General features: G+C 31.9%; 1 protein-coding gene across 6 annotated transcripts in view; it reads right to left on the reverse strand.

Annotated features, from left to right (window-relative positions):
• LOC143232878 (sodium channel protein para-like) overlaps positions 1-14,728 on the reverse strand; it is a 178,536-nt gene that overhangs the window by 12,369 nt on the left and 151,439 nt on the right. For 4 of the 6 annotated variants that reach the window (XM_076468877.1, XM_076468878.1, XM_076468880.1 and 1 more), the window contains 6 exons: positions 14,325-14,447; positions 10,772-11,035; positions 10,170-10,223; positions 4,292-4,429; positions 3,358-3,465; positions 1,262-1,532 (listed from right to left, as the gene is read on the reverse strand). In XM_076468877.1, coding sequence (XP_076324992.1) covers positions 1,262-1,532; positions 3,358-3,465; positions 4,292-4,429; positions 10,170-10,223; positions 10,772-11,035; positions 14,325-14,447 — 958 coding nt within the window. The remainder of the gene's footprint in view (positions 1-1,261; positions 1,533-3,357; positions 3,466-4,291; positions 4,430-10,169; positions 10,224-10,771; positions 11,036-14,324; positions 14,448-14,728) is intronic. The other 2 variants (XM_076468881.1, XM_076468879.1) reach the window with 1 other exon arrangement.

Here is a 14,728-nt window from a genome sequence, read left to right on the forward strand (position 1 = left end):
ATTGTATCTCTTCCTCTATCACTCAAGTCTTCCACCCGTGGCAAAAGTTAGCATAATCTAACTATTTTTCTCTCTATTTACACCATAGACTATTCTATCCATATGCCATGTCAAAAAATTACCTATAATTATTACCTCTTTAGGTTTATAACCCATATCACCCTTATTCCTTTTGTTTTCCCTCCCTAAAATAATTCCTTGTCTACTTAAACCAAGGGCTGAAATTTGTTGCTCAATATAATAGGGTCTTTACAATTAAATTCATTACTTTGAAACCCAACTTCCTGAATGTCATTATTAATCTTAGCTGATGCCTCCTTTGCAGTGTCAAAGCTTAATCTGCTCTTGAAAACTTGCTGTTATTTCCCACAGATTATGTATTTCCTCAGTTTTAGTTAGGATAAGCTTCAACCTGCAAACTCTAGGTAAAAATTAAACACCTTCACCACTAGCTTCCTTAAAAGTGCATAATAGTTCAAAGTTCCCAAATAAAACCCTTTCACTGTACCTATCACACCAAACAAACTGTGAACACTTAACCCCAGAACTAGTCTTAACCACTGTATTATTTGTAGAATTAAAAAAACACTTGATACTGTGATTAAATACCAATAGCCTGTTGTTAACATTCTTAAGCCTAAATTTGATAGTTACCTGTTTTTTATACAGCATTTATCAAATTAAACAATGTATTTACTCTTTCTTACAATCTCACTGCAAGTTCAATTATAACTAAGTCTAAAAAACTGTTATGCAAACTAAGCTTAATCTAACAGTATACTACACATTACACTACTAAAATCTAAATAAAATGTTTATATCTACTATTTTAGTCCCCAGTCTTAGTAAATCTAGTTATTTTTTGTTACTCAACTCTAATTTCTAAAGATAAAAATAATAAAACCAAATAATATTAAAAAATCCACAATATTATAAGAACTTAGCTTCCTTCTTCTCAATAAAATTGTCTGGTGACTGTGAGGTGGAATTTACTTGAGACCTACCACACTGAATGCTAAATAGATTGAACAGTGTTTGTTTTCATTTAACTTTTAAACGCTAAATGATTGTACAATATAAGCTGTATCTGGAGTGACTATCTTGTTTTACCTCTAATAAAAATAATTTTAGTACACATATAAATTTAACTCCACATTAGGTACAAGCCCCAAAATGTAAAGATACATTCAAAATTTTCATATATAAGAATAGGCACTTAGACACAGAAATACATTCAAACTATAAATGTTAAAAGCTTTACCTAAAATAGAAAGTGTAACTACAACAAAATCAAACACATTCCAAGGTTCCTTAAAGTAATGCAAGCGTAGAGCAAAGATTTTCAGCACACACTCGGCAGTAAAGACAGCAATAAAGAGGATGTTAAGACGCTCAAGTACCAATCCAAAGGTTTCTGTCTGTTGATAGTGTTCCATGCCCATCACAATCATGTTCAGCATAATAAACAGCATTATGGCCATGTCAAATTTGGTGTTTGTAGTCAGATCAAAGACAAAGGCTTGCAGCTTTAACTGTAGGTGAAGGAGTTACATAAACAGTTATAAGTATAATGTAAACAGACATGTAATAGTTACATACATATGCACAAGATTTCCATCTTACAACACATATAATACAAAATCTCATGTTTCTTTATCCCAAAAAAATTAAAATCTTTCACTGAAAAAAGGAATATTTCATTAATTACACATCACTAAATCAGTAGTTTTATAGTAAAAATGAAGAAAGAGAAGGTTACTGAATCCCATATTTAAAGAAAATAATTATCCACTAAAGTTCAATAAATTAATTAACTATCCATAACTATAGTTTTGTGTAAAATAGAATGAGCATGATGATATGTAAAGATGTTCAACAAAAAACAACTGACACACTAAACATTATTCTGCCAATTCTGTTTTTATTATTTTGTGGTACATCTTGAACAAAAAAGGTTAATTAAGCTTCACTTTACACATTAAATTTACCCAATGTGCAAATGCATGCTAAAAGAAGTGTTATGTAATTAAATATCAACATCCTATTTAATTTTCTCTTCTACCATAGATTATAAAAAAAAAATATTTATAATACCAAATGTGGAAAAAGAATCAAACAAAAGAAAAATCACTTTAATTGTCAGCTTATAAAAAATAATTTATTTTGCATAGTATAAACTATACCTTAACCATTAGCTTATCAGAAAAGAAAAAAAAATATATATATATAAGCAAAAGTAATTTCCTTATATTTTGCTTCACTAACTTATACAGCGACAAATCAGTAACTTTCACTTTGTCAAGCAGTGAGTAGTTATATGAACCATGCTTTCCTACTGATATTGGAATCATTGTTTCAGAAAGAAACTTTACAAAAAATACTAAATGTGAAACCTACAGTGCAAAAGAGGCATTCATGCACAAAGGAACATGATGTATGTTGAATATCAAATGTTTCAATTTAAATGTTAGCTGAAGAGTGCATTAGGTTAATATTTATTTAATATGACTGAGTTCTAGTTGGGTAAATATACACACTTGGAAGCACAGGTTAAAGTTGAGGGCCAGTTATTCAGTGATTGAGAATTAAGTGAAGTTTTCAGTGTGTGAAAGACTGAGTACTCACTGATTGAGAAAAGTATAATAAAAGTTAAGTTAGTTGGACTTATTTATCCATTGAATAAGTTTTCGTTGAACAATATTAATGTATTAAACCTACAACAGTTTCAAAGAGTTTTATTGTAAAAGTGTTTGTTTTTTACATTTAAGCCTACAACTAGCATCAAAGTGAATTAACCCTTTACCAAACAGTAATGAAGAAATACCTTAATTTGTTATTGTTACATAAACTGAATATTTCATTATTTTTACTGAGTAACCTAAAAGAAACAGCTGAACAACAAAAGTGATAGATTATGTGACAAAAATGGGCCCAGCATGGCCAGGTGGGTTAAGGCGTTCGACTCGTAATCTGATGGTCGTGGGTTCGAATCCCCATCGCACCAAGCATGCTCACCCTTTCAGTCGTGGAGGACATTATAATGTGATGGTCAATCCCACTATTCGTTGGTAAAAGAGTAACCCAAGAGTTGGTGGTGGGTGGTGATGACTAGATGCCTTCCCTCTAGTCTTACACTGCAAAATTAGGGACGGCTAGTGTAGATAGCCCTTGTGTAACTTTGCACAAAAATTCAAAAACAAACAGCAATAATGAAATTGAAACTCAGATGTTTTGATAGTGTTTCTTTCATGCCACTCTTCTGCTTAAACAGTGAAAATAGTTTATTCCAATTGAATATTTTTTTAATTAAAAAAACCTAAAACTACTATAACTTTGACTAGTTGCCACAAAACTTACTCGAGGTCGAGGAATAGCTTTCACAGGCTTTTTGGATCCCATTTTTTTCATGGCATTGTAATATTTCTTTTGATCCTCTGTCATAAACATTTCCAAAGAACCACCTGCGTAAACACATACAATAAGAACAATTAGAGGAGGTTGTTTTTTTAAAACCTTCTTCAAAATGCTGGAATGTTATTCACACACTAAATGTATTTTTTGCTTCTTTTATATTGGTATTTATTGTAAATTAATGAGACATTTAAGAAAACAAAGAACACTTTAAAAATAAATTGGACACACTAATGCCTCTGTTATATCAAAGCAAGAATTTCATGTTGCATCCATTTCAAACTAATGATTTGACAACTTAAATATTTTTATTTACTTACCATTTCAATTTCAAGTGAAAGCTTAAGTATAAATTAAGTTCTCTGTATAAATAAAGCATCCTAGTATATCAATAGGTAAAGCAATCACTTTAAGAATAAAGTTAAGACCTAGAACTAAATAAAAGTAATTACCTTAACAACACACATTCAAGAGTTTCTCCTGTTTAAAATAGAGCACATAAGAATAAAGTACATATTCAGACGCATGTACTGAATATAACAGAAAGTATTTTAAGAACAAACAAACACCCAAAACTATTTACTGTACACAAACAAACAGTTTACTAATTAATTATTCAAAAGTCTCCACTGCAAAAAAAGAAGTGCTTGATACAAAGGTACAGAAGATATGTAGGAAGACTCTCTCCATTTTTATGAACAAAAATAAAAAACTTTAAGAACAGGATGTATTTAATACTGTATAAAAACAAACAGTAAATAGACCTAAGTATCTACAAAGTATAAAAGCAAGTATTTGAAGAATTTCTTTAATTATGTAAGTTATCTACGTTGTAAAAGAGCAAACATCTCAAAGACCAATAGTAAATAAAATAACTTATCTTTTTCTTCTGTTCATTAAAATTATCGATGATAACACCAATGAAGAGATTCAAAGTAAAGAATGAACCAAAGATGATGAAGAAGACAAAGTACAAGTACATATAAATATTGACTTCATCTTCTGGTTGATCACCTGGCTGAGGATAAAAAAAAATAATTTGTTCTCAATCATCCAGGCCATTCAGTAAAGTCCCCTGACTTTTAAATTAATATTTTATACAGATAATATTTCAAAACAAATCTTTAAGAGCTTGTAATTTATGAATTATAATTCAAATGATTCATTTGACATACAAGTTTTTAATTACAGTAAATAGCCACATTAAATGATGACAACTACACAGGTTTACAAATGCTTATACAAGGACTATAAAAGTTCAAAACATACTTACAAGTTAACTTCAGGTAATTTAATGATCTGTATATAGAAGAATTTCTTTTCTGACACTGTTCATTTAATAGCATTATATCTAATTATTTTAATAAAATATCTTACACTTCAAGGAGCACTGAATTTTCAATAGGGAAATATTGATGAGGTTAATCTACATAAATGTCTAAACATTCACAGTAAAAACATTTTCAGAAGGTTTTTTTTCATACATATATTATTTAATTGTTACACTATATATCTTTATAACTTGTAATCACACTTACAGATAACACTGGCATCAAGATACTTCTCTACCAAACAACATTATTAAGTGACCTTGCCAGTCTGAATATACACATCAACATATATTTTAACTAGATATAAACATTATACAATACAAACTTCTTGATGTAGAGAAATCTGAATTCATAAAATGTTAAGAGACAGTATAATGGGTGACTATGAAACCTTAGTTTAAAAATGAGACCACACTGAGTTATTCATTCAAGGGATGGGCAGCAATCCCTTCTGCTTTACCTAAGAAGTCCTTGGATAGTATGGTTTGGGATGGACATATTTATGAAGCAAAACATTGTGAGGTTATTTAATGTCAAGCAGTCTTGTGGAACATCCCATCTTAACAGAGAGCATGCTAAGCCATGAAAGATAAAGCATGAATTGATATGGGTGTCAGTGTAGTCTTAGAGTTAAGAATACCTGGTCAGGCACCACTTGACACTGAGAGAGATCCATTGGAGAAAGAGTTAAAAAAAACAACCCTGAAAGACAGAAAGTATAAATAAAAACTTACCAGTCGGAGTTGTGCCAAAGTCTGAGGAATAGCCACAGATGGTAAATGAAATTGTGATGAAGAGAAAACCGTGATATGATGAAAACAGTAGAAGACAAACTTGCTAGATGTGTTCCACATGTCAGATTATAGAATCTCTCCCATCAGAAGACAAAAACAAGAAGCAAGGGAGAAAATGAAGTGTTAAATCTGATGGGAGGAAGGAAGTTAAGAAGAATAGTAAGTCAATCAGACCAAATGGTGGGCCTAATTGGTAGGGACAGAAAGTGAAATATCACAAAAGGAGAAGAATCGCCATGGGATAAAATGTCGGGAGTGCATATCCTGAAAGGTAGCAGCAAAGGCTGTATAACAACAAAGGACCCTGACTGAACACATAAGCCTCTCTGTATCCTGTCCATGATAAAAATGGGAAATAGAAGAAAAGGAGTAACAACTCTCTTGAGCTGCTGAGGTCTTTGTGAGAAAAGAACAATCTGGATAATGGAGAAGATTGGTAGGGTGATAAAGGGTATGTGAAATTTCAATGGCAAACAAATCTGACCATTAATGTCCACAGGCTAAGAGATGAAATAAATATGTTTTAGGAGACAGATGAAACAAAAAACATGATGAAAATGGTTCAAATGGAGGTCAAGTAAGGGAATGTAAAACCACAATAACGTTCTAATCCAGAAAGTTAGGACACCTGGGAGGGTGACTTATCTGGAAGGAACACATAAGCACAGTAAGAACAGGGTAAGTAAAAACCCTATAGTATTGGTAAAACTGAAAGGTATAGGATAAGGCCATTCAATATCCAGAAAGCAAGAATACTGAAGACCTATGGTCAAAGAGCCAGGTAAGAAATTCCATCACAAAAGCCAAAATAGGCTTGTCAACAGGAAGCCCCCTGTCTGCAGACCAATAACAAAAGACTTTCCACTTGCACTGATATATTTACATGGAAGACAGATGTACAGAACTAGCTAACAAGTAAGTGACTTGACATATGAAACTAAACTGTCTTATCAAGGACTGGACAAATGCCATGTGTGAAGATGAAGGACACGTAGGTTTGGATGTAGAATATGTGATTAAGGATGTCAAAGAAAAAAGGGAGGGAGAATGTGGAAGAGAGACAGATGGAGATAGAAGCAGTCACTGCAATCTTGGAAACAAACACTTAACTGGCCAACAGGAAGCAATCAGGAGGACCCATCAAAGAGTGGAGTGGATAAGAGAAAATCATCCAAGAAACTAATCTGATGGGAGGGTGAACATAAATATACTTGTGTGACCAATCCTAGCAGAAGGCATTGACCACCAAAGCCCATGGATGCAGTAAGAGTGATCAAAAGAGAGGCAACTTTGTATTAAGATCCATAACAAAGGCATCCACTTGGAAAAAGCCCACTTATGGCAAAGATCCCTGAAAAACTATTGAATCTAATGCCCACTCCATTAGGTAGATCTGGTCAGGGTGTGAAAGATGATATGCAACTAGACTGAAAACACCAGGCATATGGCATGCTATATGGGGAATATAATGTGTGTGGGCCTAATATAATAGATACAATGTCCAAACACAAGATCTTGGACTGAGTGTCCCCCTGGTGATTGGTATGTGCCACCACTGTAAAACTGTCCAAATAAACCATCATCAAACAATGATGGGTGAGAAGAAAGAAGTGATGCAATACCTGGTGTGGCTAGAAGTTGAAAAACATTTATGTCATACGGTTTTGTTTGCAGACCAATGACCCAAAGTTTCCTATCAATTGACCCATTCCCCCATCCCTGAAGGGATGCATCTGTGAGAAGATGTAAATATAGATGTGGGAGAGGAAATGAAATGACCACTGATGTGCATATTTTGTGCAGCAACCATTGCATATTGTCTTGAAGGGAAGAAAGAAAGGAAACGGAGTTGGAAAATAGGATTCTTTTGGAAAGTTCCATCATTTGTGATGTGCCCACTGATGAAATCTCATATGGGCATGACCAAGAGGAACCAATGCAGTCATAGGGGACCACATCCTCAAAAGTAGTAAGTGACTGAGCAAAGAAAGCTTGGTGAACCAAAAGTTCCATTAAATGAAAACATAAAGGAGAAGACAGTACACGACTGATATTTGTGTTAAAAAAGATCCCCAAATGGACCAGATATTGAGTGGGTCGAATGAATAACATTTCCAATTTGACCAAACAACCCACCTGAGCTGCCACAGAAAGGAGTTGGTGAATATACGTGGCTGAATCCTGCTTGTAATAAACCAGTCGTCCATCCAATAATGACATTGCAGCTCCAGAGCATGGAGATGATGAGCAAAAGTCCAGGCTATTCAACAAAACACATAAGGTATCAAGGTGGGTCCGAAGGGGATGGCGTAAAATTACTAAACCACCATGAGATGGGCAAACTGAAGATAAGGGAGAGACCAAAGTGCTATCAAGACGTAAAGCATAGGAGACATCATTTTTGTCATCTACAACCCTGGGGAAAACAACCATCTCAGGATGAAAAAAAGACTTCATAAAGAATACTTTAAGTTCCAGCATAAGATAAGACATATATCTACAAATGAATTAAACCAATGATTTCAGGGATGTAGACAATGTATAACATTAAATATATTAGACATAAATAAGCCTTCATTAAAAAATAAAGTTAATGAAATAGAAAAGGTTACACAGAATAAAACAACATGTCTGCTTTATATTTCCAATGCATCTTGTATTTTAACGCATGATATAATTTGTAAAAAATTTATCAGTTGTATTTTTAAGGTTTTAAAAGTTTTCCTACTGAGCTATATCATTTCCACAACAAATTCAAGTTACTGACTGTCAAAATGACAAACACTTCATATGTATATATTATTGGTAAGGCACATGTTATACACATTGTTCAATTTTGACCTAGACTTTTAAATTATGAGACATTATAATAAAGCATAAAGAGTGGTTTAGTTAGTTTGTGATAATACAGTAATAATAATAATAATAAAATTTTCATATAATTTATTGAAGTGGATGTATGTATAAGAGGAAACCAAAACTGCTCAAAAAACAAACTATCATAAAGAGTTAAATGGATTGTAAACAGTGACATTGCCAGCTAGAGGTGAGAACAATACAACTGTTTGGTTGGCCATCTGGAATGGGAAGACCAGCTGGAAATATTAGATACAGATATGAAAAGCATGTAATGATAATACTTATACTATTTATCTAATAGGACAGATATTCTACAAACTTCAACGTCATGACACTACATTTTTCTGTTGGTTTAATGAATGCTTTCTAGTACTTATGGCAAGATCCCCTTCTATCATAGTTTTTTTCTGTCTAAGCTCTAAGAAAACAGCAAAATCCTTATTTTGAATAGATGTACTGTTCTCTCTCCTCTTGAGAGTTATTTACTGGTGACTTCAAGAAGTGTTTAGAGTGCTTGCTCAAATAGAAAGTTTTACTTCATTACATGATTATTAATATAAGAAACCATATTAAAAGCATTTCTGAAATGTTTTCCCTCAATCAGCTGTTTGTCGTCAGAATAATTTTTGGCTGAGAAATGTGTTTTAAAAATAAAGAAAAAAAAGCCACTATGCTTTATGTTTCACATGTTTGTTTATTCACTTCAGTGAGTGCTTAAGTACATTTTCTGGCAGCAAAACTCACATTTCAGCAAGCATACCTCTAAATGTTTGTGGAATTCATCAACACAAAATTTACACGAGTGATTCCTTTTCTCTTGTTGTGACCCTAATCCGAACACTAACAGGACCTTATGACCCTCAGGAATAGGAAAAATGTATTTACACACCACCCTTCAGGACCCTATTAAGGAGCTGTTGCAAACCTGAACTTTGGTCATGATCCAAGGTGGAAACCACTAACTTACATGTATATCATTTTGTCATGAAAGAATGCAGTACAACTATTCCATGTTAAGAATTTCACTATTGTACTCACACTGAGAGAAGCCTAAAAATAAAAGAGGATCTTATCGTTAATATCAGAAAGCAGAAATGTATTAACCATATAAAACCATTAGAACTGAGTAGCCAGCGTGAACCAGCAGAAATGTGGTGAACATATAAAACCAGTAGAATTCAGTGGCCAGCTTGAGCCAGCAGAAATGTAGTGACCGTATAAAACTGGTAGAACTGAGTGGTCAGCTTACATCAGCAAAAATGCAATAACAAGCTAGAATCTGTAGGAATGAAGCAGCCAGCTGGAACCAGCAGGAAAGTCTGAAATTCCAGGACTATATGAAATGTGCATGAGATGTGGGTTCCAAAAGGATTGTGTACATGCCTTCAATGTGGTATAGTAATACCTGCAGAATATTAGTTGAAATACAACTGAAAAAGATTTGAAAATATAAAGCAAAAAAATCAATACAACAGGGAAAAAAAACAAAGTCAAAGAAATTCAACATGTCATGAAACAGTTTGGAAATGTATGTTCTACAAAATATACCACACAAGTATGTGTGGGTACTTTTTCAACAGGGCTTGAGAAGACAAATTCCAATAACTACACAGTATTAGTTTTTCAGAATGTTTTATTAAATTACACTGCATAAAATAACTATGTATTGATTTGCTGCTTATCAAGAGGAAATTTATTATTATACTGAGGTTATTTTCTTCTGTTTTAATATATAAAGTAAAAAAAAAACCACCAACAACAAAAAAATACTTACTTCTTTAGAGTCAATAGCACTGTCCATAATTGGAAGCCATCCTTTAAAGGTAGCCTGTAGAGATGAATTTTACTTCAAATACTTTTCTAAGCTACAACTAAGCAAGAAAATAGTATAAAATATAACCTAAATATTTTAACTTAATTTTATTAGCAGAGTTTTTTATGATTGAACTAATAGCAGATCAATTCATAATAATTACTTATCAATAGTTATTTAACTTACATTTTTCATTTAAACCATACACATTCCCACATTATGCAACCCCAAATAGAGTTTTATATTTTTAAAAACGGATTTACTATTACTTATATCTCTTATATCACACAACACTATCAAGTATATTTTCACTACACCTTTCAGAAACATTAAATAACATTATACACACAATCAGTATTTTTCTTTACACTTCAAATAAATAAAAGGAAAAAAAAAATTGAAAACCAAATACTGTCAATCATTGTTTTTCACATGGTAAACATTTTCCAAAGGCAACTAAAAATTACATTATTGATGGTATTGTATATTCTCAAGTTGTTATTAAAAAAGTATTTTTAAGCAATCATTTTGGTAGTAATTCCTTAAATAAAAACAGTACTTACTATTTGAAAAAGTGCCAAGTATCCATTCAGTACATTATCAAAATTGATCATTGGGTTGTCCCACGTGAAATTCTTGGCTGAACAGGCTTGTTTGTTTGGCACGTAAGAGGAATTTAATCGATTTCCTTCATGATCAATACATCGATAATACTTCCCAGCAAACATCTGGACACCCATTATGGCAAAGATCAACCAGAAAATGAGACATACTAACAACACGTTGAAAATAGCTGGTATAGCCTGGACGAGAGCATTCACTACTACCTATGTTGGAAAAGTCATATAAGAAACAAAAAAAACCTTATCATGTGGAAAACACAAGAATCTTATCACAAACAAATATAAATATGTTTCAGTAACAGTAGAAAATAGTTAATTTTCACTAATATGTTTTTAAAGAGTGGAAAATCCCATAAATTCATAGGTTTGAATACATGCAAAATGCACGATGTCCTACTAAATAAGTTAGCATTCAGCATATACACTAATTACTAAGACTTCTCAAAGTAAAATAATAAGAAAACACAAAACTTAAATGTTTATGTTGAATATTCTGAATATTTAACCTTAATTTGATATATTTCAAATAAACATTCATATTATGTATTAATACATTTTTCATTTTTTAGATATGAAATCTACCGCTGCATTCATTTACTATAAATTATATTTTCTGTTTATATAGATTAAACAATAGAAACACTATATGCAATTTTTTTTATCTAATCAAAATTTGTGAAATACTGAGAATATTAACAAAAATATCAAAGTATATAACATTTAAAAGATTAATATATCAACAAAATACTAAAAAACACATTTTTAGAGAATGAAGTATCAAAGAGAAAAATTCTACTTCTATAAAAGGTAAAATCATGCACATGACAAGATAGCACTATAACATTAATATCAAGAATATAAAAACCACTACTGTAAGAATAAAAAGATAAAACTTACTTGGTTTTGTGGAAAAGACCTGTAATCCTTTTTTTTGTTCTTACCTTTCTTGATCCCATGTTGTTTTTAACTAAGTATTCCACAGCAAACACTTAAGCTACATGAACACAATGGCCAATAGCAAACAGTACAGCCATGCATTATCTATGAAGTTCACATGCTACATTACAGAATCAAACAGGCAGACATTAACAAAAAATTTCATTTCAAATAAAAAAAGTATAACATTCCGAATTTACTACCTTTAAAAAAACAATAGAACCAGAATGATTCAATAGCACAGTTAAAATAATTTTAAAAGGCAGACTTTTCATGTGAAATGCAAAATACAAGAATCAGTTCCTTAGCAGACTTGAAAAATTAAAAATCAATCACAAGCGTAGTTTCTAATCTTTTTAGCTTTTCTGTGGCATATATACATGTAGAAAATTATTAAAAGAAGAGATGCAAAAAATGACAAGACAATAGAATTACATTCCTTTTCCATAAAAATTATCTTAGGACAGGGGTTCCCAAATTGTGGTCCATGGCCACCTGGGGTTTAGCAATAGTATTTAAGGGGGTCTGCAGTAATACATCAAATTTATGAAATTACCATTTACTGAAAAAGTAATAAATAAGTTAAAATGCTAGGGCATGATAAATCTAATACAGTAATATATATAAATACCAAATTAATAATTGTATATGTTAGTGTCATAATTAATAGATATTATAATAACATTATGTAACACAAATTTTGTTCCTGGATAGTATGTGTTATTTCTTAATTGCTTATGTTGTAAAAGTATAGAAAATGGCCATTATTCCCTTCAAACTTTGCTTTTCTGACCTGGATAATGAAATTTAGAAATTAACCTATTTTCTATGTAAAAATGGGCAAATTTGCACATTTTCATTTACATAAGGTCTGAATAAAACAACATATGAATCAAGATTTACATGTATTTATACTAAAGTTATACAAAAATATTTAGAAGTGAGTAATTTTTCAAGATTTGCAACTGTAATGTAAATCACTTTCAGGTATCAACCCCCAAATATAGTCTCCCATCATGTTTTTTTTATATGCTCCCAGGGCACAAAAGCAAAGTTTGAAGATAAAAATAGGTCTTTTCTATTTACTTTAGGCATAAGCAATTGGGAAATAATACTTTCTATCCAGGAACAAGAAAAAAGTAAAAATTTTGTTACATAGTGTAATTACATGGTTACCACTGGTGTTGGTGACAATGATTTATAATTTGTTTCAAGAATGTTTTACCATTTTTAAGTGACTCATAAAATTATAGATAAGTGACTTCAACCTAGCATAATAAAACACTGCAAGCATAGTGACAGACCTAGTGACACAAGTGGGTAGCCCTATAGCATCAGGCTTAAGATTGTGTCAGCAAAACAGTATCATCCTTCACATTAAATAAGTTATAAGGTTTTTTCCTACTCAGATCTCTTTTCAACGTTATTTTCTCAAAACTAGAATCATGCTGTGAAGGTAGTAAAATATGCATATGATACACCAGTTACATATGATAAAAACTATTTTTAATGGGAGGTGGTCTGCTGATACAGTAAAGAAACTGAAGAAAGTCTGCTAGTTGGCAGAATTAGGGAATCCCTGTCTTAGGATATCCAACAGATACATATATATATACATATAAAAACTTGTACAACCAACGTTAAAGATGTCATATAATGCTAGGTATATTCACACGTATCACCATATATGAGAATGACATCTGGGTAAAGCTCATTTTTGCCTAAATTAACAATACTATACCCAACATTTGCATATAAACTGAGTAAGCTACTACAATTTCCACGTTATTCCATTGATACAAATATTTATAGGCACAGAAAAAATAAAACCTGATTTACAGATTATAATTTTTGTGTTTAATATATATTTTTTTTGTATTTTAAGGAACTGAGCACTGACATACAAATCTACTAAAATTTATTCACTCTCATGCATCACTTGTTAGAACAGTTGGTGTCTTAAACTGGAAAAAAGAAATTTACTTTAAAAATCTATACTCTTCTATAATAGACTACTAATAGACTGCCATCATGAATTTACATTAATACAGAACTAGCCTACTGTAATGTTGAAACAAAAAAACAACATGTGAATCAATCAGTTTTACAGGAGATTACTTCACGTACCACTATATTCAAATATACATATAAACTACACCAATTATCATTCAATAAGTATTTATTATTAACTTTTTAGTACACTAACTGAATTTCTTTATGAAATTTTATGTTCATAAATGTTCACCAATAATCATTTACTTTGGAATTTTGCAGTATGACTGAATCTCATGTCTGTATATGTAAATATGTGCAAACACTAGAGATCAGTATTGCAGCATTAATATTCCAAACACCACATTTTAGAGAAAAGTTTGCTTCACACATTTAACAAAGCAAAACTGTACGTTAGTTCAATGCATAATAACAAGCCTTATAAATCAACACTCAACCATTAGCAAATTAAGCCACTTCAAGCAATACATATATGAACACTGGTATTGAAGATACAGCTGCATAAATTACACAGGATGAAGCTCACTTATTTTACATCACTTACCCGCATTCCCTGAAAACGTGAAAGGGCTCTCAAAGGTCGGAGAGCACGAAGAGTTCGCATTGTCTTGAAGGCTTGGATCTTCACTACACCTGCCATTGTTGCCACAATATTGATCACTGACACCTGACAGGGTAGAAAGTCACTTACATAAAAGGTTCCTTCTAGTTGAGTTTATAACCCCAACTAGAACCCACAAGGCTATGCTACTCAATTACCTTGGGCCTTCTACTGAACTCTGCTGTAACCAGCTCTTGTTTCCATATGACAATTAGTCACATTAGTACCTCACTGTAATTTGAAAATAGAGATCTGACCCTGTATGTATAATTTATATTACTTCAAACAGTTGGTTCAACAATTACAGATGTTTGCTTTTAAAGTCTGTCCATGTACAGTGTAACGAT

This window comes from Tachypleus tridentatus, chromosome 11 (assembly GCF_004210375.1).
Source record: "Tachypleus tridentatus isolate NWPU-2018 chromosome 11, ASM421037v1, whole genome shotgun sequence".
NCBI classification, from domain to species: Eukaryota; Metazoa; Arthropoda; class Merostomata; order Xiphosura; family Limulidae; genus Tachypleus; species Tachypleus tridentatus.